At 38.7% G+C, this 26,593-nt stretch overlaps 1 protein-coding gene and 1 long non-coding RNA gene across 2 annotated transcripts in view; one reads left to right on the top strand and one right to left on the bottom strand.

Moving 5' to 3' along the window:
• Positions 1-632: 632 nt before the first annotated feature.
• On the bottom strand, positions 633-1,718 carry LOC149205745 (uncharacterized). Its single transcript, XR_016252486.1, has 4 exons — positions 1,460-1,718; positions 1,254-1,351; positions 1,136-1,176; positions 633-953 (listed from the first exon to the last, which is right to left on the bottom strand). It is a non-coding gene; the product is annotated as an uncharacterized LOC149205745 (long non-coding RNA).
• A 1,278-nt stretch (positions 1,719-2,996) lies between these two features.
• The window catches only part of LOC149205746 (aldehyde dehydrogenase family 2 member C4-like), a 117,996-nt gene continuing 94,399 nt past the window's right edge, over positions 2,997-26,593 (top strand). Inside the window, exon 1 of the mRNA XM_089397493.1 lies at positions 2,997-3,441. Coding sequence (XP_089253619.1) covers positions 2,997-3,441 — 445 coding nt within the window. The remainder of the gene's footprint in view (positions 3,442-26,593) is intronic.

Here is a 26,593-nt window from a genome sequence, read left to right on the forward strand (position 1 = left end):
AAATTAAGTTAACAGGCTAGAATATAGTATCAACGTTATTCTGTCACTGAAAAGAGTAGAAATATTGTCTTTTAATACATTGCATTGGTATGACATGTTTGCATATAAACAGAGCATACAAGAAATAAGTAACATATCTACTTACATGGCAATCATATTTATAGCAAACATTCTAACGATTAATTACAGTGAAGGACTTAGTTCAGAGAATCAATATTTTGTTATGGTCTTTCTATATCTAACTACATCACTAGATTTTACACGAAAACATACGCAATATACAATATTAGTTCCCCGAATTTGCACTGTTATCTTCCACCTATTTGTGACAAAAGAAATCTATACAAATATAATCGACCAAACCTTCCTATTTCTTTGGATTGTAAATACTGACGAGTTAGAGTTTATCGGCTCTTGGTCAAGTTCTGGAGAAAACTCACCATGAGCCAAGTACCTAGGCTCTGTTCAAACCCTAACCCTCTCAGTTATTACACCATAAGCTATAGTCCAGCAGGACTGAAACGATTACATTTAGAAACAGAGTAATGATGACCATAGGCATATTATCAGTCGAAGCATTTACATAATAAACAAAGATGTTCAATTCAAGGAATTAAGCCAGTACAAAAATAAATTCAAATCTCAATATATATATCAGAAGTCGAGTTATCACGGTGGTTTAGATACAACATTTAACATATAATCATTATTCCAAAAATGTAGAGTCCAGCGTCTCGTAGAAACCTCTTGGAACCAAACCGCTAGCTGAAGCTATCATATTGGTGATACAAAGGCCGGCCATTTCAAAATTAACTAAATACAATCGCTAACAAGAGTAACATTCTGGCCGCAAGGCTTAAAATCATGTTTAATTACATTTTTAAAAACCCTCTGTTCGTGGAAGACTGGCTCTAAGAGCTCGAAATATAGGAAATATCTGAATCCAAACCCACCTGGAAAACGAGAACAATAAGCTTAGTTTAGAGTGCTCACGCCACACAAAAGGCTCCATGCCACAAGCAGAGTTCGAATCACCAGTATGCGTACCTACACAGAGAACATTTCGTATGAGGACCGGAATCGATTATAACTTGACTACCGATATGAATCTTGCAATAAAAATAAATATATTTACCTGGGTTTGGGTTTAGCATCCCTCGGAGCTAAGGACGAAGCCTGTAGGTGCACATAGAGCCTTAGCAAAAAAGTTGGAGAGTAATTTTAACATAAACCTTATAAAAACTATGATTTACCTCACGCTGCTGCACAGAATCGATCCGCTCCACTGGAAATGTGAGTCCATTCTATGGTAGATGCACCTACTCAAGGGCATCCTTAAAACCCTCGCCAACTGCCCATCAAATACGCATAGAACCATAGCAGAGAAAATATTTAATCGGAAGGTCATGAGCTATCAGTTATAGAGTTTGCAAATATCAGTTATAGAGTTTGCAAATACCTGTAAGGTTGAGGAAACGAGCATGGCGAATCAATGAACCAGGTCAACACCCTTTCCCCTTCCACTGCAGAGCTAAAGAGCCAAACCAAAACAGTCAAATGAACCTCTCATTGCCTAAGAAAATCATTAACCTCTTCCGTCAGCGCTGAAACATCGAGACCGTAGATCAGTGTAGATCCAAAGGTGGATCATGTGCCATCTGCAATGGTTCGAGACTCTTCCGAACGGCCGAAGTAAAGAGAATTAATGTTGGACTGTGTCGCGAGTAAGTAGAGGGATGGCGGTTTCAAGGAAGGCCTTAGGGCTCTCCCGCCCTAATGAGGAGGGGCCATCTCGAGGTAAGAAAGCTCGGGCAGCGTTAATGCAGTGTACAACAATGCAAATGACGTGGAGTCCAGCGAGGAGTTAAACGAATCCGCTGTGTTAATTGAATATACATAATAGCATTACCTAAGATCTAAATAAGTAACGTAAACTTATAGAAAAATCCCTCAAAAATGTCTCGAGTTTTACATAGAGTTGAGTCACTTAACATTAACATAAATTCGTTAATTATATAGAGTTGAGTCACTTAACATTAACATAAATTCGTTAATTATATAGCTTGCATTATTAGATTTAAAAAAAAAAATTGTTGAAATAAGGATGTTACAAATGGTATCAGAGCCTAGGCTCATATACTAAGACTTTTGGGTTATTTTAACATAGTCAATTAATTTTTGATGTATGTGTATTGATGCAAAAAAGAAGAAACTGACTATGGGTACAACTGGGAGAAGAATTGCGGAAAGCAAATGTTGCCCTGCTTGAAATAGTGCAACAATTACAAGTAGAGATGATGAACTTGAGGATGGACAATGAGCAGCTAAGGCAGGAGTAGGAGAAGATCCTTAAAAGTCTGTCCAACCGACAAAATTGGCGAGGACCAGACCCCAGTACAGAGAATAGGGAGAAGACACCAACTACCCATAATGGGGAAGATAATGCAGAATCAATAGAAGGCCATAAGGAGGAGGAAGAAGGGCGTTTAGATAACGTTTCCGATCAAATAAAGACAAAAAGGAAGCAGACAAAATTACAAGTCGAGTTTAAGAAAATAAAACTGTTGTTGTTTGAATGAGAATCTGAAGAAGCAGCGGAAGCCTGGTTGATCGACATGGGTAAATATTTTAATACTTATGAATATACCAACAAACTTAAAGCACAGACGACAGTTTACCAATTATGGGGAAAGGCCACCCTCCGATAGGAAGAGATTAAAACTGTGAGGAAGATTGATGAGGAATAAGTAACGTGGCAAGAATTCTAGAAACATTTTAAAGATAAATATCTAACTGAACGTTACTATGATGAAAAGGCAAAGGAGTTCCATGAGTTAAGGCTGGGAGCCTTGACCATGGATGAGTATGTAAAACGGTTTACTTCCCTGTTGTGATATGTTCCGTATATGCAGGAGGAAAAAGCTAAAATTCAACGGTTTATTAGCAGTTTACCCAACTTCATGAAGGAAAAATTAGAATTTGATTATCCTAAAACGATGGACGATGCAGTGCGAAAAGCCCGTATCTGTTATCAACAAATGAAACAGAAAAATGAGGGGCCCAAAGGAGCCATTGGCAAGAAAATGAGGAACTTACCACCAAATAGGCAACCGAAAGTCATAAATGGAAGAAATAATCAGCAAAGAACTTTCAAAAAATTTGCAAGAAACTCGCCCAGAGCTCAGACATACACTGAGAATAGACAGCCAGAGGGAATTAGTAAAACTGCTACTGATCAACCGCCAAAACCACCACTCCAATGTTGGCCATGTGGGCAATCACATTACTACAAGAATTGCCCACATAAAGCTCAAATTGAACAACTTTCGAACATGCAAGAAGACTCCACAGTGGGAGATATAGCAAGGAGCATGCCTAGAATTAATGCTGCCTTGGATGATCATCAAGCGAAATATCAGCCAACCATGATCGAATGTGAAGGTATGATTGTTAATCAACCTGTTTCTATTTTATTTGATTGAGGGGCAAGCCTAAGATACATTAGTCCTAAAGTGGTAGATAAATTCTAGCTGCAAAGCAGTAAATTTAAGAAGTCTTGTCTAGTTAAACTAGCCACCAGAACAGAAAGGAAGGTGTTTGCAAAAATAGAAAACTGCCCTATAATAGTTTCAGGACAGCCCATCCATGTTAATTTGAACATCCTTCCCCTGGGTTCGTATGATGTATTAATAGGGATGGACTGGTTGGAAGGTCGTTGGTCCCTGGTAGATTGCAAAGAAAAATATGTAAGCTATCTTACCGAGTCAGGGCAGCGAAAAGAAATTCAAGGAATCAAGAAAAACATCAAATTATGTCCTATTACAACCAACCAGCTCGGAAGATGCATAAGGAAGGGTTGCCAGATTTATGTTGTCCAAGTAGGGTACAACAATGAAAGAAATAAGATGACCTCTTTAGAGAATATCCTTGTAATTCAGGATTTCATGGATGTGTTTCCTGAATCCATCCCTGGATTTCCACCAAGGTGTGATATTGATTTTACCATTGAATTAGTGCCTGGAGCAGCCCCTGTTTGAAAAGATCCTTACCGCATGAGCATTCCTGAGTTAACAAAACTCAAAATGCAGCTTCAAGAATTGTTGGATAAAGGATACATTCACCCTAGTGTGTCCCCTTGGGGAGCCCCTGTGTTGTTTGTATGAAAGAAGGATGGAACCTTAAGATTATGCATTGATTATCGTCAGCTAAATAAGCTGACCATCAAGAATAAGTACCCTTTACCTCGTATTGATGATTTATTTGATCAAGTGCAGGGAGCTAGCGTATTCTCAAAAATCGACTTAAGGTCTGGTTACCACCAGATCAGAATAAAGGATGAAGACATCTGCAAAACCGCATTCCGAACTCGTTATGGACATTACGAGTTCGTGGTACTGCCTTTCGGCCTTACCAATGCTCCGACCACTTTCATGAGCCTGATGCACAACATTTTCTAGCCATTTCTAGATAAATTTGTACTGATTTTTATTGACGATATACTAATCTATTCAAAAAATCAGGAGGAACATGAGCAACACTTGAGAACAGTATTGTAGATTTTGTGAGATAACCAGCTGTATGCAAAGTTTAGCAAGTGCGATTTTTATAAAAGTCAAATCCAGTACCTAGGCCATGTTATATTAGCAGAAGGAATAGTGGTGGATCCAGACAAGATCGAAACTATTATGGAATGGACCACTCTAAAAAATGTTGCTGACATAAGATCCTTTTTGGGCCTAGCAGGTTATTACCATTGATTTGTTAAAGGATTTTCAAGAATAGCTTTTTACTATGATTACGCTATAGAAAAAGGGGCGTGCTTTCCACTGGACAGCGGAATGCCAGCAATGTTTCGAGTAGCTAAAGCAACTACTTACTACCGCACCGGTGCTAAAAGTAGCAGATTTGGAAAAATCCTTTGTAGTATGCACCGATGCAAGTAAGGAGGGTGTCGGTAGAGTATTAATGTAGGAAGGGAAAGTCATAGCCTATGAGTCACACAAACTGGAGGATTATGAGAAACGTTATTCTGCTTACGACATGGAGTTGACCGCGGTAGTGCATGCATTAAAAATGTGGCGACACTACCTTCTGGGAAAGAAATTTGTATTATTAACTCACCACAACAGTCTTACAAGTTTCTTTAACCTGTGTAATTTAAATGCTCAGCAGGCCAGATGGACCACATTCTTGAGTGAATTCGACTTTGAAATGAAACACCTCAAGGAGAAAGAAAACCGGGTAGCAGATGCTTTAAGCAGAAAATTACATTGCATTTATGAAGTACAATTCAGCCAAGCACAATCTAACCTACCAGAGGTCATCCGAGAAGCATCCCTCAAAGACCCAGAATATGCATTCCTATGGAAGCAAGCTTCGGAAGCTCAGGAAAAAGGGAAACAATCTGAGTATGGAATTAACCCTGACAAAATGTTAACATTCAGAAATAGAATTTATATTCCTAACCAGAACTCTGTCAAGCAGTTGTTATTAGATGAGTTTCATAGGAATCCTTACGCCTCCCACCCACGATACCAAAAACTATTTTCTTCTATCAAGAAAATTTATTTCTGGCCAGGTTTAAGAAAATATGTGGCTGAATATTTATCCAAATGCTTAGAGTGCCAACTGGTGAAGGCGGAACATCAACATCCTGTCGGTCTGTTGCAACCATTACCCATCCCTGAATGGAAATGGGAGACGATCACTTTAGACTTTATCACTAGGTTACCTCGTACTAAGAAGCAACATGACTCAATCATGGTTGTGGTGGACAAGCTGAGCAAGACCACTCATTTTATTCCTGTAAAATCCACCTATAAAACGGTGGAGATTGCAGACATATTTATGAGAGAAATCTTCCAACTACATGGGATACCCCGAGTGGTGATCTCCGACAAAGATGTAAAATTTACATCCGCATTTTGGAAAACCCTCTTTGTGGGGTTGGGTACTCAGATTCAATTCAGAACTGCCTACCATATGAAGACAGATGGTCAGAAAGAGTGAGTATATCAAGTCTTGGAAGACCTGTTGAGATAGTTTGTAATGAAACAACTGCAGAAGTGGGAGGATTACCTCCACTTTGTAGAATTCACCTACAATAATGGACATCATGAATCATTGGGTATGAGCCCTTTCGAAGTATTGTATGGAAGGAAGTGTCGGGTACCCATGGACTTGAATAGTTTGGATAATAAGTTAGCATTGGGTCCTGATATGTTAGTTGAAATGGAGGCCACCATTAAGAAGGTTCGCTAGAACCTAAAAGCTGTTCAGGATAGGCAGAAGGTTTATGCAAATAAGAAAATAACTCATAAATAATTCTAGTTGGAGGATCACGTGTACTTGAAGGTTAAACCACGAAAAAGAACCTTACAACGGAAAGGTTATGCTAAGTTGGCACCCTAACACCGTGGACCATTTTCGATTTTGGAGCGGATTGGGCTCGTGGCATACAAGCTAGCACTTTCGAGCCACATCCGAGTCCACAATGTTTTTCATGTATCTTTATTAAAAAAATATGTGTACGACCCAGCATATTATTAACTGGGAAAGTATTTAGGTAATGGTAGAATGAAGTCAATATATTAAGAATTGTTGTTTGTAGGAACTTTCTGACAGCAGATTATGAATGTGCAGTTAGAACCCGAGGGAGAATTTCTGGCAAATCTTCTTCGTATCCTTGATCGGAAAGAAACCACCTTGTGGAGATGAGCCATCACGCAAGTTAATTTAGTGCAGTGGAAGCACTTTGTCCCGGATGAGGCTACTTAAGAAGAAGAGGAAACCATGCAAAAAGTCTATCCTACATTGTTTACTTATAAGGAAAGAACACCAGAGATGACGTTTCTCTCAAGGGGAGGGAGCTGTAACACCCAGTGAGGGTAATTACCAAGTTTTATTTACCACTATTAATTTTATTTAGTTTAATCTAAATTGTTAAAACGATTAGGCTGAAAAGCCATAACAAATGTTGTTAAATATTAATTAAAATATTTTGGATTAGTTTGTAAAAGAACTGGAGAATCAGTTAAATTAACTTCTGAAAAACAGTTAGAGACAATTCTTTCACCCTCTTCCTTGAAAAGGAAAAAGGACAGAACCCTGAGGGGGTTGGGAAAAAGAGAGGAAAACTATACTGTGATTATTTTCTTCCTAGAGCTGGGAAATTTAGCCAGTGGGAAAGAAACTGTGATAACAACTGTGGGGTACGAGACTTGAGGTTGGACATGGTCCTGACGCCCAAGGTACCAAACTGTTTATCATTGACAGAAGTGGAAGAGCTTGGAGGGGGATTCTGGACGTAATTGCCATATCTGAGGATGGGTGGAGAGACCTTCCAAAATAAAGGAGTTACGTGCATAAATCACACTCACATAGGAAAACAGATAAGTAATATTACTGTGTCAACAAATTATTACTAGGAAAGAATACATTATTTCTTGTTACAACATAAAGCATGTTAACATGCTAGAATATAGTATCAACGTTATTCTGTCACTAAAAAGAGTAGAAATATTGTCTTTTGATACATTGCATTGCTATCAGATGTTTACATGTAACCAGAGCATACAAGAAATAACTAACATATCTACTTACATGGCAATGATATTTACAGTAAACATTCTAATGATTAATTATAGTGAAGGACTTGGTTCAAAGAATCCATATTCTGTTCTGGTTTTTCTATATCTAACTACATCACTAGATTTTACACAGCCCTTTGGAAAACATACCCAATTTATAAAATATCAGTTTCCCGAATTTACATTGTTATCTTCCACCTATTTATGACAAAAGAAATCTATACCAATATAATCGATCAAACCTTCCTATGGCTTTGGATTGTAAATAGTGATGAGTTAGGGTTTATCATCTCTCGGTCGAGTTCTGGAGAGAACTCACCATGAGCCAAGTACCCAGGCTCTCTTCAAACCATAAACCTCTTAGTTATTACACCATAAGCAATAGTCGAGCATGACTGAAACGATTATATTTAGAAAACAAAGTAATGACGGCCATAGACATATTATCAGTCGAATCATTTACATAATAACCAAAGATGTTCAGTTCATGGAATTAAGCCAGTACATAAATAAATTCAAATCTCAATATATATATGAGAAGTCGAGTTATCACGGTGGTTTAGATACAACATTTAGCATATAATCGTTATGCCAAAAATGTACAGTCTGGATTCTTATAGAAACCTCTTGGAACGAAACCGCTAGCCCAAACTATTGTATTGGTAATGCAAAGGCTGACCATTTCAAAATTAACTAAATACAATCACCAACAGCAGTAGCATTCCTGCCGCAAGGCTTAAAATCATGTTTAATTACATTTCTAAAAACCCTCTCTTCATGGGAGGCTGGCTCTAAGAGCTCGAAATATAGGAAATATCTGAATCCAAACCCACCTGGGAAACGAGAACAGTAATCTTAGTTTAGAGCGTTGGCGCCACACAAAAAGGCCCGTGCCGCAAGCAGAGTTCGAATCACCGGTATGTGTACCTACACAGAGAACATTTGGTATGAGAATTGGAATCAATTATAACTTGACTACCGATATGAATCTTGCAATAAAAACAAATATATTTACCTGGGTTGGGGTTTAGCATCGCTCGGAGTTGCGGACGAAGCCTGTCAGTGCACATAGAGCCTTGGCAAAAAAAGCTGGAGAGTAATTTTAACGTAAAACTTATAAAAATTGTGATTTACCTCATGCTGCCACGCGGAATCGACCTGCTCCACCGGAAATGTGAATCCATTATGTGGTAGATGCACCTGCTCAAGGGCATCATTAAAACCCTCGTCAGCGTGTTGGTGTACATGCACTTAGACTAGCTGTGTTGGTGTACATGCACCTAGATTAGCTCCAGTTAACTTATTGCTTGCATGTGGCACATGTACACATTAACATAAGATAAAACACACTTAGCTTTAGTTAGCTTTAGTTATTGCATGTACAACTAAGCTTAACTTAGTTCCTTTTATGTATTTATTCTAAAACTAATATTGTAGAATCAATTTTCATTCTTTTCTCAATTCTTGTTCGCTTCCTTCCTTCTCTTGCAAGCTTGTTTATTGTTTTGCAGATCTAGATCTGTGTATCTCAAAAATCTTACATGGTATCAGAGCACAGGGATTTGTAATTAGTGCACAAGCAATTTTATTTGCAGTTCAGAAGATTGAAACAACAACAAAGAATGGAGTCTAAATTGGAGTTTCCACAATCGGCAATTCTCACTCCATATAATTATTTCGAATGGAAGCCAAAGATTCAACTTCATCTCAGAAGAAGAGGCTTATTTCGAATAACCATGGAAACGGAAGTTGAACCAACATCGGCAATGGAGAAAACAAGATATTTCAATCGCATGGACGAGGCCTTCAACATCCTATGTTTATCTATTTCTCTGGAACTGCTATTTCATGTTGAATCATGTTCAACTCCAAATGAAGTATGGAAAATTTTGGAAGGATTGTTTGGGAAACAGGATGAAATGCAAGGTCACATTCTCGAAAATGAGTTAAACTCATTAGATCTGAGAAACTTTGAGAACATTCAAGATTTTTTCACAAGGTATAAAGCCTTGTTGGTTCAGCTGAAAGGATGCGGGATCGACAAATCCAAGCAAGAAAATCAGTTGATTCTTTCCATTTTATCAAAACTTGGTCTAGAGTATGCAGTATTCGTCTCTACATTCCACACAGTCAGATCTGCAACTGGTGCAGCTTGGAAGATGCCCTCACTGGATTCTTTTATTCAGTCTTTGATGCATGAGCAAGATAAGCTCATCAAAATGGGCACACTAAAAAATTCCAAAGCGCATGCACTTACTGTGCATGCAAAAGGAAAGGAAAATTCCAAAGACCATCAGAAAGGAAAAGGGAAGAAGGATCCTGATCCAAGAAAGGGAGGACATCCCAAACCCCCTGATGGATCATCTGGCTCAAAGGAAAGGAAAGGAACGAAAGGGCAATCAATGTGCAATTATTGCCACCGTGGTTTTCATCCTGAATCTGCATGCATGAAGAAGACTATAGATCTTATGGCGTAGACACTCCAGCAACACAATCTTGGAGACCACATTCCTGAGAATGCTAAGAAGAAGTCTGGAGAAAAAGAACCAGATCCAAGAGGTAACGGGCATGCTTTGATTGCTCTTCATTCTGCACCACAAGAATGGATCATCGATTCAGGAGCTTCACATCATATGGCTTCTTCAAAGGAATCCTTTTCTTCTCTACATGCATACTCAGGTCCTCCCATTCTCATGGGGGATAATTCTGCAGTTGCAGCAACTGGACAAGGAAGAGTGCAATTCGAAGATGGAAGTTTTGAAAATGTCTTGCATATTCCAAGGCTTTCTGTGAATCTTCTCTCAGTGTATCAAATGACACACACAGGCAGCGGAAGGAAAGTGGAATTTACCCCAGATTCCGTGAGCATTTATGACATGCAAACCAATTGGAAGATTGCATCTGGCAAGGTAAATGATCAATCTCGTCTGTATACATTTTCTGATTTTGTTCCTCAATCAGATTCTATTTTGCTACTTACGCATGCAAATGAAGAAAGTAGGATTTGGCACGAGAGATTTGGGCACTTGAATTTCAGATATATGCAACAGCTTAGTAAGCAAGGGATGGTCAAAGGATTGCCAACCATTGAATTTTCAGATGGTGTTTGTAATGGATGTGCTCTTGGAAAGCATCCACAAGAAAAATTCGAGAAGGGGCATGCATGGAGAGCCTCTTCACCTTTGGAACTTGTACACAGTGATCTCATGGGTCCATTTCGGGTGCTTTCAATGAGAAAAGCAAGATATGTGTTGTCATTTATAGATGATTACACGAGATTCACTTGGGTTTACTTCTTGAAACTCAAGTCTGAAGTTTTTCAACATCTAAAGATTTTCAAAGCGCATGCGGAAAATCAGTCTGGAAAACGCATCAAAATACTCCGCACAGAGAATGGGACGGAATATGTCAACAAAGATATCAAGAATCTTTGTGATGAAGCAGGCATACAGTTGCAGCATACAGTTCCTTACACTCCACAGCAAAATGGCGTGGCTGAAAGGAAAAATCGATCCTTGAAAGAGATGGCTAATTGCATGTTGCATGCAAGATCTCTTCCTTTGAAATTGTGGGCCGAAGCTATTAATTGTGCCTCATACATCTAGAACAGATCTCCTCATAAATCTGTTACTGGAAAAACACCTTTTGAGGCTTGGACTGGCATGCAACCTGAAGTTAGTCATTTCCACATTTTTGGATCTCGAGCATGGGCCTGCATTCCTCCAGAGAAGAGAAAGGCTTTGGAGCCTCAAAGCAAAGCATGCATGTTTGTTGGATATTCTGATGAAGTCAAAGGGTACAGATTGCTTGATATCCACACTGAAGAGCTCTTTATTGAAAGGAGTGTAAAGTTTGACGAAGATATTTCGCATGCACCAGTAGATGAACTTGTTACCAAATTTTCATCACCACTCATTGATGAGTATGCAGATGAAACTTCACACCAGCATTCTGATGAAGATGAGCCTTTTCCTGTGACCCCTGTTAGACCATCAGTTGTTGAACATCGAGATCATAATTCTGCATGTAGTTCGGAAGATTCTCGACCACCTTCAACACAAAAATGGCATAGCATGAGTGATATCCTTGATGATCCTGCCTCTATCCCTCTGTTTGAGGAAGATCCGCAAGCACTCTTAGCTATGGAGCCATCCATGCCCATGCATGCTTATATGATGCATGGATCTGATCCACAAACTTATGCAGAAGCAAATGGGCATCCTGAATGGGAAGCCGCCATGGATGAGGAATATAACTCTCTCATTGAGAACCAGACTTGGGATTTGGTTCCGCTACCTTCAAATCGCAAACTTGTGAGATGCAAGTGGGTTTACTGGACCAAGAAAGCATCAAATGGCCAAGTTAGTCGATATAAGGCACGATTGGTAGCAAAAGGTTTTCAGCAAGTACATGGTGTTGACTATGCTGAGACTTTTGCTCCAGTGGCAAAAATGGATTCCATTCGGCTAGCTCTCTCCATTGCAGTAGCAAGAGGATGGGAGGTGCATCCTATGGATGTGAAGAATGCCTTTCTTCATGGTGATCTCGAGGAGGAAATCTACATGGAGCAGCCACCGGGATACATGCAGAATTCATCTCTGGTATGCAAACTAAAGAAGTCTCTCTATGGCCTCAAGCAGGCACCTAGAGCATGGTATGCAAAGATGGATTCTTATTTGTTATCTCAAAATTTTGTACGCTGCAAATCTGATTCCAATGTTTATTTTCTGAAGAAAATTGACTCCTTGTTGATCATAGTACTCTACGTAGATGATCTTTTGATAACGGGTAGTTCCGCTTCTGTCATTACTAACATCAAAACTGCATTGCATAAGCGGTTTTCTATGACAAACATGGGCTTGCTAAATTTCTTCCTTGGACTAGAGATCCATCAGCGTGATTCTGGCATTACCATTTCTCAACCAAAATATGCCAGAGATCTTTTGGCACGATTTCACATGAGTGACTGCAAGCCAGCGGCCACACCTTTCTTATCAGGGATAAAGCTTGAGAATGGCAAAGACACACCATTGGTTGATTGCACATTGTATCGCCAACTTGTGGGAAGTCTTCTTTATCTCACTCACTCCCGTCCTGATCTCTCCTATGCTGTCGGAGCAGTTTCCAGATACATGCAGGAGCCACATGAGTTACACTGGAACGCTGCAAAGCGCATCCTTCGATATGTCCAGGGGACAATCACCTATGGGATTCATTATGCAGCCAATTGTTCTTTGAATCTCATCGGGTTCACAGATTCAGACTGGGCTGGCGACACCATTGATCGCAAGTCTACTTCCGCTTATGTACTTAGTTTGGGATCCGACCCAATTTGTTGGTCAAGTAAGAAGCAGGTTGCCATTGCTTTATCATCAGCAGAGGCCGAGTATAGAGGAGCAGTCAATGCCACTATTCAGGCAATTTGGCTACAACATTTCCTATCTGAGCTTGGGATCAGTGTCCATCATCCAACTGTCATCTGGTGCGATAATCAAAGTACGCTAAAGTTTTGTAGAGATCCAGTGCAGCGGCAGCGTACCAAACACATCGAGATCCACATGCACTTCATTAGAGAACTCATTCATGATGGGATCATCGATCTTTAGTACTGTCCTAGTTCCAAGCAGATTGCTGACATCTTCACCAAGACTTTCACTGAGCAAAAGTTTCGATTCCTGCGAGATCGTCTCGGGGTGAAGGACACGACTGCCTAGCAGTGGTCTTTTCTTTACTTTTGCATTATATTTTGAGGGGGGGTTTTCTTCCCACTGGGTTTTCCCTTTTTCCTCATTTTTATGCATTGCATATGGGTACCTAAAATGGCCGTGTTGCCAGGACTCATTCATTTTGCATCACACTCACCTAAGTTATGCTTAAGGGGGGGTGTTGGTGTACGTGCACTTAGACTAGCTGTGTTGGTGTAAATGCACCTAGATTAGCTTTAGTTAACTTATTGCTTGCATGTGGCACATATACACATTAACATAAGATAAAGCACACTTAGCTTTAGTTAGCTTTAGTTATTGCATGTACAACTAAGCCTAACTTAGTTGCTTTTATGTATTTATTCTAAAACTAATATTGTAGAATCAATTTTCATTCTTTTCTCAATTCTTGCTCGCTTCCTTCCTTCTCTTGCAAGCTTGTTTATTGTTTCGCAGATCTAGATCTGTGTATCTCAAAAATCTTACACAGCGGCCCATCAAATGCGCATAGAACCATAGCAGAGAAAATCTTTAATCGGAAGGTCATGAGCTATCAGTTACAGGATTTGCAAATACATGTAAGGTTGAGGAAACAAGCAGGGCGAATCAATGAACCAGGTCGCCACTCTTTCCCCTTCCGTCGCAGAGCTAAAGAGCCAAACCAAAATAGTCAAATGAACCTCTCATCGCAGAAGAAAAGCATTAACCTATTCCGTCAGCCCTGAAACGTCGAGACCAGTCTAGATCCAATGGCGAATCATGTGCCATCTGCAATGGTTCGAGACTCTTCCGAACAGCCGAAGTAAAGAGCATTAATGCCACACTGTGTGGCCACTGGCCAGTAAGGATAGGGACGACGGTGTGAGGGAAGGACCTTGGGGCTCCCCGGTCTTAATGAGGAGGGGCCATCCCAAGTTAAGTTTGCTCGGGCAGCATTAATGCACTGTACATCAATGCAAATGATGTGGAGTTCAGTGAGCAGTTAAACGAATCCGCGGTGTTACAATAACGTTACCTGATATCTAAATGCGTAACCTAAACTTGTAGAAAAATCCCTCAAAAATGTTTGGAGTTTGACATAGAGTCGAGTCACTTAACATTAACCTAATTTCGTTAATTATATAGCTTGCATTATTAGATTTTAAAAAAATGTTTGGAGTTTGACATAGAGTCGAGTCACTTAACATTAACCTAATTTCGTTAATTATATAGCTTGCATTATTAGATTTAAAAAAAATGTTTGGAGTTTGACATAGAGTCGAGTCACTTAACATTAACCTAATTTCGTTAATTATATAGCTTGCATTATTAGATTTTAAAAAAATGTTAAGATAAGGATGTTATAGAAACATCATTGCAAAATCAATGAATTGGCAACGGAAACATCATTGCCTGCGGTTATTGATAAGCTTAATTTTTTTTTAATAATGTTAACATTATAAAATAGGATAGGGTTTAGTTTTTGGTCAGATAAAAAAAATAATGGAAAGTTATCCCCTTGGTTGAATTAACTAGGGAGGATAATAAATTAATAAAAAATAATAAAGTTAACTTTATATTTATATTCAATTTATTTTTAAAATATTTATAATATTATTAAATTAAGATGTTTTTTTTTAACATAAAATTAAAATATTAAAAATTCCAATTAACTTTTTACTTCCTTAAAAACTAATAAAGCATCTCATTTAAGTGTTTGTAAACATTAATCATTTCATAGAAAGATGGAAAATTCCAAAATTTTCAATCTTTTCTTTATTTATTAAAACAATAAATTACAATACCAGAAACTAACAAATAGTTCTGTAAAAAGGATGGATGGTTAATAATAGTTAACTTCGTTATTCTATCTTATTCTTCTCTATAAATAATAATTAATTCTGTGGAACAAACAACCAAATGTAACATGGCTCAAAAACGTTACTATTATTATAAATTATAATTTTTTAAGAATAAAAGCTATTTTAATGACATTGTTGTCTTCATTCTTTCTATATATATTATTATGGATTACTCGTTTAAATTTAGTTGTTTGAAAAATTGAGTCTCTCGAACAAACATAGCTCAAAAACGTTATTATTATTATAAATTATATATTTTTAGATTTAAAAATAGTTTTTAATGACATTGTTTTCTTAATTTTTTCCATATATATTATTATGGATTATTCAAATTAAAATTTATTTGAAAGTATAAAAATTTTAGTAAATTTAATTATTTCTTAATATATAATTTATTTAAAAAATTATTATTAAAATTTATTACCTAACTTAACCATACAAATTTAATACCTAACTTAACCATAACCTCTTTTATATATATAAAATCATCATCATTTAAAAAAATCAACTCTAAATTTCTGACTCCTTTTTAAATTTATCAAAATAATATTTTACTATTTAACCAACCACCAGTGTAAAGAGTGCCACCCAAAAAAATGGAATTAATAAATAACGTCGCCATTCATATTTAAACTACATGTACACCGAATTTCTCGCTCCTGTCTGACAATAATGGTTCCGTCTTTACGACAAACAACCAAATAAAATATCACATAATTATTTTTCTGCTTTAGTATTTCATGACATCTAGAATATAATTATCATTTACTATAAATTTTATATATATATATAAATAGTTTTAAATTGCCCTTTAGACGAAATTGTCATTTACTATAAATTATATATATTTAAATATAAAAATAGACGAGGAATCCTAATCCATTTGAAGCCACGATGGCATCCCAACTCGTTTAAATTTAAAAATAGTTTTGATGCCATGGTTGTTAGAAATGATTAGGATTCCTCATCTAAAAACAATTAAATATAACACAGGCAAACCTTTTTTCATTCATATTTGGCGACATCTAGAATATAATTTTAATTTATTTTTCAATTATATATTTTATATTTTAAATTTAAAAATAGATTTGATAATGTTGGTGTTCATAAATAATTAATTATTTGATCATCTCGTTCATTTTGAGTTTTAAAACTAGTTTTGATAGTGTTGTTGTTCACAAATAATTAATTGTTTGATAATGTGCTTTATTTTTAATTGAATTTTGCAAATCAAATAATTTAGAGGAAATGTTAGGGATGGAAATATATAAGTGTAAAAATATTGGTTATTTTAATTAATTAATTTTTAGCATGTAAAATTCTAAAATGTTTATCATTATTTTTATAAATATATATATTTTAATTTTTATATATTTCTATAAAATTTTAGATGTTAAATAATTTTTTTTTAGAATTTGAATGAATCATTAAGTATAGAGGCTTGTCTCACCCCAATGTAATAGAAATGTGTAATGTAATGTAATATAGTATAATGTAATGTAATGTAGAGATGTTACAAAATGGTATAAAGAATTAAATCAGGCATCTTATGGCGACTATTCTTCTTTAGCACAAATGTTCTTGAACTACTTTCAGTTACCTTTGTGGTAAGAGATGTATCTATCTCTTATCTACCTTCAAGTTGTACACCTCTACCCACATATTTCATCACATACATGAGTGGAGGCGAAGAAAGCTATTGATTAGGACAAAGATTATTAACCAACTTCTTAAAGATTGCTTTACCCAACCCTTGCTATCACCTATTTCCATAGATGTCACCATGGTTCAAAATTTACATAGGAGTAGACCACTTTAGGTTCCCAACATCTTTACTTGATTTACTCTTAGTCAAGCACTCTATTTGAAATTATTCACAATTATCTTGGGAAGTTACATAGGAGTAGGCCACTTTAGGTGTCCAACATTTTGACTTGATTTATTCTTAATTAGGCACTCTAATTGAAATTATTCAGAATTACCCTCATCCTTCAACTCATACACAATTACCTAAATGGGGACCACATTTTGAGGATATAATTTGTTATCACCAAAAAATGATCCCCTAGCCATTTTTAACTAGGCGGATTGAAATACACTGTGTAGGATTAATTTTACCATAGTAAAATCATTTTTACTATGGAAAATAATTTAGGAAACCACTTTTATTAAATTATTTTCTCATTTAAATAAAAAACCCATGAGAATAATTAGATAAATCATTATTTATTTAATTTTCTCTAAGAATAATTATTAAATCATTATTTAAATAGTTATTCATTGTCGCATTTAACTAAACCCCTTAGGAATAATTAAATAAATCACTATTTCTTTAATTTTCATTATTCATGTTATTGGAATAATGGTTAAATCACTATTTAATAATTATTTCAATTTCAAATTAATCTTAATTCTCGCGAAATAATTAATAAATATTTTTATTAGTTAATTATTTCTAAATAAAGATATTTAACAATTTTGAATATCTTATCCCTCTTCAATAAATATAATAACATATTCCAAGTGGTTAGATCTTGTTCTGGTTAATATTATTTTATTATTCTCCATTTTCGAGATTAACTCAATACTTTGTTATAAATAGGAAAGATTTTCATTCATTCCTCACCATGATCATAATCATCATCACCATTATCATTTTTTTTCTTTTGAGCTCCCATTCGAGTTCTCCACATTTTGTCTGGGTTTTTCACATATTAAGAGAGAAGATCATTTTCTGAAGCATCAAGGACATCAAAGGACCCATCCCACGGAGGGGGACTTACAGACCCATCTATAGATCTCTTTCACCAAGTGTTTTTAATAAAATATTTATTCAATTAAAGTCTTTCCATTTGGGTTATTGCATTGGATATTTTTACTGTTGCTTTCTATTATGGATCGTCTATACTTTTGTTGTAGGTTTTCCATTTTTATTGCATATTTGAATCGCTAGTAGCCATCAACTTGTTGTTAGGGTCACTTTTCACCTAGTGACTTAAGTGAAGTGTTTTTGGTACACCTTCCAAGAAATTTCACACTAACAAATGGTGACTCCACTGGTGTAATAAAAACATTCTTGGGTGACTGACGTTTCAAAAAAAATTAAGAATTTCTAAAGCTATTTTTAGCCTCACAATTTCTATTTATAGTATTAAACCATTTTTTGTCAAATTTTCAGATTTTGGTGGTTTTCTAGTTCTTTCCACAGGTCACAGGTACCAATCGAGCAGGAGACGACAAAATTTGTGTGAGATCTACTGACCAAGAGTCCCGAGAGAAAACCACACTTTTCAGCGCTAGGTCTGGGTTCTAGAGCGCACTATTTCGCCCAAAAACTATGTTTTCCATTGTTTCAAGTCAGTACTTGCATTTTGGAATTTTACCGTAAAAATTTCAAAGTTTTTTTAGAATTATCGAGAGTGTTGTCTGCAGACTGGTTTGGGTACTTCACCTCTGTTTTCAATCTTCCTTAGGCTTTGATCTACTTTATCTGTCTCTTTGAGGAAGGAAAAATCCCCCTAGGGTTTAGAGTACACCTCCACATTGTTAGGAAGAAATTTTTTGAGTGAGTCTAGGGTTTTCAGCATTTTCAGCAACTGATTTTCAGAGTCTGGTCCATTAATTTTAAGTGCTTTTGGATAAGTTTATTTTACCTTTTCTCCCTTTAGAGTTTGGGTTTGTCATTTCCCCCTTAGGATCCCCTTGAGCATCCTAGGTTTTAGAGCTTCACACCTATCCTTTGCAACATTTTTAACCTCTGATTTTTGTTGTTTGTCTACACCATTTACAGTAGATTAGAGGCTCTAGATCTCAGCCCCTAGACATTAGATATTTTAGGCATTTTTATGTGTCTTTGAGTAGCTTGTTTACCCTCTCTTTCTTAACTGTTTAGAAGCCCTTATGGGTGGGGTTCTGTGTGCTTGATTGGATGTTTATTTTCTGTCATTTCCAAATTTATTTACAGTATTTCAACCTTTTATTTTCAGCAGCACATGGCATCATGAAACATGCTTAATTAACTCATACACTTGACACATTATTTTTACATACCCACACCCTATGAAAATGTGAGCTTGCTTAACACCACCAAGCCAAGACTTAAAAAACTACAACTTAATAACTTACCACACATAGATTAAGCCCACTTGGGCACCAGAGCCAAACAATCTTTGTAGTGTAGGTGTAGTATTGGTGGGATAGGCTTCCAATAAGTCCCATCGATCACTTTCATTCAGACATAGAAGTTGACATATTAGGGAGATTAAAATCCTTCAACATCCCACAATCCAAAGCATGAGTGCTTCAGAATCCCATTTCGGAGGGGGTTAGGCTAGGTCATTGTGCAAGAAGTTCTCCTCAAGGCTACCCAACTCGTGCCAGGGAATCCCATGTAGTGGATGACTACCAAGAAGCTCAAGACTCAACCACCCCCATGGGATGAAGGTAACCATAGTGACCAATCTTAGGAAAACACCCTATAGGATTGGCTGTGGGAAGCAATTGGTTCTCTACCCTACATTTCTCTAGACAACTCTGCTTTTGGGGATGAGATTCTATCAAGTAAGAAGTTCTTTGGAAGGCCATCTGAAACAATAGATCTAGGATTTTTTGAGGATTGAGATCCCTTATAGACTAGAGGTATTTTTCTTTGATATGACATGTTTTCTTGTATTAGAGTAACATCATTAAAATAGTTAGTTTACACTTGGAACCACTTCACTAAGTGTTTTCTTCTTGTTTGTTGATCTTTTATTCCTATCATCACCCTTTAGTTCTTAGATCATTGTTGTTGATACATCATTGTGCCCCTAGGCATTTGTCACATTGAATCTTCACCCTGAATTACCGTTAGGACATATTCTCCTCCCCATCAAGTTAGATTTCATCCTCCTAGTCCTCCATCAAGTCATCATTCTGATTTTGATTCTGCTAATTCATCCAATTCATCATTTGATTCTGCATCTTATCAACCCTGTATCGCCACTATGTCAAGCACCAACATGGGTTCGAGAACTCAGGGTTCCCCCACCAGCGGAACCCCCATCGATGTGGTCACTCCTACTCCCTTGCTTCCTTTTATGCCAGGCTTAAGTCTCCCCGATTTTAGCTATCTTATCAATGATCCTCTTCTCCATGATCCCACTTGGCCAATTATGCCTACAGAACTCATTTCATACATCCCAAATTTTGAAAGTAATCCTAGATAAAATCCAACTAATCATGTTCGCTCATTCCACACTTGGTGTTCATTAAATTCCTTTACTAAAAACTCCACCCATCTTCATATGTTCCAACACACACTCACTGGAGTTGCTGCTAAGTGGTATGTCAATCATCCCAGAGCCACTCATTCCATTGTTGTGACTCTTGCCACATATTTTTTGTCATATTTCGAGTTAACTCTATATTATGATACCGATACCGAACTTTTGACTTCTTTCTGTCAAACTTCTGCCACTCACCTTTCCGACCATGTTCAAGAATGTCGTAGAAGGAGAGTATATGTAGAGCTCCTGACTTCGAATATCGATTCTATATGGATTTGTTCCTTATGTCATTATTGGCCCCCTTTTCTAAAGATTTTGCATCACATTCCCCCAGTCTGAGGAATAGGCACTCCAAGTAGCCTTAAAATTTGATCTGATCCATGCCTAGTCAGTTTATGTTTACATTGTCATCCCCAATCTGCCTTGGCCTCGTGTTGTCAATGCAATGGGGGAATCTCATGTCGCGGATGGAATAGTTAGAATCATTTCACACACCCAACCATATGCTCCACCTCCGACGATTTATGTTCCACCACAGGGAGAGATCAGTTCCACTTACAATTATCCCTCCCCCAATCCTCCACTAGGCAAACCTTATCCAGGTCCCAACATTCCATATGCATATCCCTATCTGCATCAAAATATGTCAGGGCTAGTTGTTGCACCGCCTATTTATACCAATGTTGCCCCATCTCATTATTATCGGTATGCAATAAGTAATGCTCCATCCCCTTGAGCAATAGTGTCCCAGCCCCCCATGATTTCTCCCCCTCTGCCACAACATGCACCTCCTCCACAAGGTCATGTGTATGCTCAAAAGAGTGGACCCAATCCCCCTAACCCCAAGAAAAGGAACAAAGGGAAGGGTAATCAGAACCAATAGTCTCAAGGTAATCAAGGCAACTAGGGTCCTCCACCCAATGCCCCTCAGGATCCTCAACCTAATCCTGCAACCTAGCAATAGGGTGGTCAAACCAAGAAAAACAAGGGTCTTTGTATGAACAAACGAAGTGCATGTTGCAGCGTATATGGTCATTATACACATTAGTGTCCTCTTTTACCTTATATGCGGCAAGTATGGGAAGCTTAAGCAACTTCCCGAGGATCGTAGCCAACCACTCCTCCTCCCCCTCCTGCTTTATCTCAACCGACAATGCTTACCAATCCTTTCCCTCACCAAGGATATATTGCTACCCAACCTACAGAAGGTCAGGTAGCTCAACCAACTCCACCATCTAGTCACCAAGATTATCAGATTCTTATGATGAATTATGATGATGTTAATACCGAGCAAGTCAACCTTCAAACTCAATCACATCAATACCCATATCCATCCGATAAGTTTGCAATTGAGTCCCAACCCAAAGTTTCCACCCAACCTCTATCGTCACCCAATGGTACCTTATAGATCCATCAAATGAAGGTCGAGGTTATTCTCAAGATCCCCAAAGGTCTGCTATTCCGAAATACTGCTTCTACCAAAGCTTCCCATACATATAGCATACTAGATGACTTGGCACAATCACCTGCTGCCATGTCAACGCTAGAAGTCCTCTAGATGTGCCCCTCCCAATGGAAACCTCTATTATTTGCTTTGGGTGTGGTGGATCCTCAAGACGATCATATGATTTTCTTTCATGTTGAAAAGTAAAAAAAGCTTCTCCTGTCTTCCTCCATTTAATTTCAAATACCAATCTCCATCAGAAACGCCATTTTTCAGCGGTGTATCATTAATGAAGGTGCCTCCACCTGTGTGATGGTTGTCAATGTTTGGAAGAAAATTCGTTGCGCTAACCTATCCCCGTCCACCGTCAATATTCGGGCATGCGATGGCCATGCTTCATAGCCCCTTGGCTTATATCGCAACTGCCTAGTCACAATTGCCGACAAGATTTTATGTATTGACATTGAGGTCATTGATGCTCCCCTAGACTATAACATCATTTTGGGTTATAGTTATACTTATGTCATGTCAGTTGTCGGCGCATCTTCGATTTACCATAAGACGGGCTTTCCTGATAATGGAAAGATCTTCACCATCGATCAATTGATCCAAATTTATACAGGATCGCAACAAATTACATATATAACCATACGTATAGAGATGCAATAGAAATAATTCTTCATTTCATTATTGTAAAACACTGAAATATGCTTACAAACAGAAATGGAAATAAACTAGCTAGGGCAATGGTAGCTTATCTCTAAGAAGAGATGTGGCGGATACATGCCTCTGAACTGTGTTACAGTGAGGCTCGAAGGCCTATTTATTGTTGAGAAACAATGAAAAACCCTAAGCATCCAAATACCTAACCCTAGAAGATGAAACGCCAAATTGTGGGCCCCGTTTGGGTAAATTGGTACATCAACTTTCCGGGGTCGTAACTTTGGCATATGATCTCCGTTTGACGTGCACAATATCTCATTAGAAAGATCTATCCGAGAAATTCAACTTTAGGAAAGGAAAAATTGGTCCAAGGACCCATGTTTCTCCCAGTTTTCCCAAAAGACGTTGGCCTCAAAACGGCTCCAAAAGTTCACGAACTGAAAAACTGCTAAAAATAGTAAACTGTGCTACAATTAAAGAAACTGAAAAGCTAAAAGAAACAATGGTGGGGGTCCAAGTGGACTTGGCAGGTGGCCACCAATATCCACCCAGATCATTCCCCCCCCCTAGGAAGCAATGGTCCCCATTGCGTTGAGTTCCTCCATGAGATGAGGAAACTTCTGTTGAACTTGGTCCCTGGTGAAGGAGTTGGCATGCTTTGACAATTCAATACAGTTGGATATTCTGCTAACGAGTGTGCTTGATCTATGTGTCCATGATTCGATCAGTTGTAGCTTGTTCCATGCAATTTGGATTTAACTCTGTGGGTGTGACTTGTTCTGCAATGTCAGATGTGTCTAATAATGGTGGAAAGTATGGCCGAAGGCGGTCCACATTGAACACTGGGTGCAGGCCAAGGAATGGGGGAATGTTGAGCTCAAATGGTGTAAGGACGATATCGGAGTGGTCTGAGTTTCCGATAGGCACTGGTAAGGTGTTCCTTTTGCAAATGAAACCAAGCTTTGTCGCCCACCTGAAACTTGTGTGGCACCCGATGTTGATCATGTCGTTGCTTGTACTTGGCATTTGATTTCTCCAGAATTTCGTGGACCTGCTGGCAAATATGTTGGATGTGCTCAATGAAGCTGGTTGCCTTATCTGTTTCGGACTGGACATGAGCCGAATCTATGTGAGTAGCTACAAATGGCATGGCTACATCAATGGGACAGAGTGGTTGGAATCCCAAGCCCACTTGAAAAGGGTTGTGGCCAGTCGAGCTGTGGAGAGCCCAGTTGTAGCTGTGATGAACATAGGGGAGGCTCTCATCCCATGTGCATGGATGGTTTGAGTTGTACATGCAGAGAGTGTGTACGGTCATCCTGTTCACAACCTCTGTTTGGCCATCAGTTGAGGATGGAAGGTAGTGGACTTAGTGAGTTTGGTGTCCAGCATCGATCAGAGACTGGACCAAAATGTATTAAGGAACCTGCTGTCCCGATCTGAGATGATAGACTGTGGGATCCCAAAGTGTACCCACACTCATTCAAAGAAGAGTTTAGCAGTGGCTTCTCCTGTGATATTCTTCTTGTAGGCCGCCATAATGGCCATCTTCGAGAACCTGTTGACAACCACAAAAAAGCAGTCGTTTCCATGCTTAGTAGAAGTAAGGCCTGACATGTAATCCATGGAGATGGATTCCCACGATCGACTAGGGGTAGGCAGCAGGGTATATAGGCCTTGCTTCTTGATGTTCGGTTTGGCAATGGCGTAGGCAATGCATGATCTGATGTACTTCCTGACATCCTGTCGAAGATTCGGCCAATAGAAATACTTCTGTAGTACTGCCACCATTCTCTCGACGTCGAAATACCCAGCAGCCCGACTGTAGTGTGCTTCCCAAATCATCTTGGAACGCTCGCTTGAAGGAACACAAAGGTGACCCAGGTGGCATAACATGGCATCCTGGAGGTGAAAATCTGGAACATGTTGACCCTCCAAGAGTGTCTAGTATGTGTGGCCGAATTCTAGGTCACTTTTGTAGAGAAGTGGCCAATCAGAAGTCTCATGCCCACAAGAGTTGAGCATGGTGGTTAGCGCCATGATCGGTGGTCGACTGAGGCAATCTGCAACATTATTGGTGCTGCCCTTCTTATACTTGATATTCAAATGGAACTGTTGCAAGTATGTTGACCACTTTTGGTGGTGATCATTCTGCAATTTCCCTTGGGTCTGTATGAACTGCATGGGTCGGTGGTCTATGTGGATGACCGTTTCCTTCCCCAAAATGTAATTCTTACATTGTCGGAAGGCCTGCACAATGGAATACATCTCTTTGTCATAAGTGGGATACTGCAGACTATTTCTGAAATTGTCTCACTGTGATATGCCACTGGATTCTCGTGTTGAGTAAGGACTACCCCAATAGCATAGTCAGAGGCATCTGTCTCTACCTCAAATGGTTGTTGCAAGTCTGGTAATGTGAGTACTGGTGCCGAGCAGAGGTGATATTTCAACTCTGTGAATGCCTTCTGTTGAGATTCAGGCCAGAAGAATTTTGCGTTCGCTCCTCCCTTGGTGACTTGACTCAAGGGCCAAGTGATATGAGAAAATCCCAACACGAACCTACGGTAGAAGTTGGCAAGAACTAGAAAGATGCGGAGCTCTATTAGAGTGGTTGGAGATGGCCAATCTCGAATGACTTGGATCTTGGCTGGATCCACATGTACCCCTCGTCAATGTATCCCAGATACTGAACCTGGGTCATGCCAAAAGTACATTTCTCCAAATTGGCACATAACTTGTGTTACCGTAGTGTTTGGAGAACCTATCAGATGTGATGGAGGTGCTCTTCCAAACTCTGGCTAAAGATCAAGATATCATCCAACTATACCACTACAAATGAGTTGGTGAATAGCCGGAAGAGGTCATCCATTAGCCTCATGAAGGTTGCAGGAGAATTCGTCAATCTAAAAAGCATAACCAACCATTCAGAAAGGCCCTCCTTGGCTTTGAAGGCAGTCTTCCACACATCAGAGGGTTCGATTAGTACCTGGTGATATGTTGACTTCAAATTGATCTTGTTGAAATTTCCCCCCCTTTAGTTTATCCAGGAGGTCATCAATCCATGGGATTGGGTACCTGTTATGGACAATGATCTTGTTGAGCACCCGATAGTCAATATAGAGTCTCCAAGTCCCATCCTTCTTCTATACCAACATGATCGGGCTCCCACAAGGTGATGAACTCAGACGGATGTGACCTTTCTACAACAACACCTGAATCTGCCTCTTGATTTCATCGTTCTCCATAATAGAGCGCCGATAGATTGGTCCATTGGGCAGCGGCACACCTGGGGTCAAGTCGATGGAGTGCTTGACCTGACAGTGCAGAGGAACCCCTGCGTGGGAGGTGAAGATGTCCTTGTACTCCTTCACGACCTTGTCCATCTGTAGTTATCGTACGGAGGGGCCTTTTCTGGAGGTCGTGGCCACCGTCTTCTTCTTTCCTTGAGGGCATATCATCAGGAAAACAAATTTCCCGATTTTGGAAATGAGCTTACTGCATTGTTTTGCAGTAATCAAAGAGATGGCGGTACGGGGTGCTACCTCTGGTATCCTGTACAACTTATTTTCCACAGTAACAATAACAACATAGGGCCTTGATTCATACATAGCATGTCGCTTCCACAAGTATGGTTGTCCTAATAATACATCACAAACATCAAGGGCGGCAACGTCACACAATACCTCATCCGTGAAGGGCTTGATGTTGTATGGAAGGCGACATTATTGGCTTACTCGAAGATCCCGTCCTTGGTGAAGCCACCTGATCGTGTATGGTTGTGTATTTGTTGTGGTCAGTAAGCCCAGCCGCTTCGTGACCTTTGCCGAAATGAGGTTCTTTTGGCTCCGCTGTCGACAATGAACTGTAGCGGGGAGCCCTTTACCCACATCTAGGAGTGGAAGAGACGCTCCTCATCCTCTCGATCTTTGGGTTCCTCCTTCTAGATCTTCGCGGTGGCAACGGTGGTGTTGGGCTTCGCATCGATAATCTGCTTCCCTTTGTCATTCCCCTTGTCGGGTTCTTACTCAGAGTCGGAACATGCATTTGATTCTAAAACCCTTAGCTCGGTCACCAGTGACTC

The sequence above is a fragment of the Pinus tabuliformis genome, chromosome 1_2 (genome assembly GCF_031772625.1).
Source record: "Pinus tabuliformis cultivar Carrire ecotype Pingquan chromosome 1_2, CPIR1, whole genome shotgun sequence".
NCBI classification, from domain to species: domain Eukaryota; kingdom Viridiplantae; phylum Streptophyta; class Pinopsida; order Pinales; family Pinaceae; genus Pinus; species Pinus tabuliformis.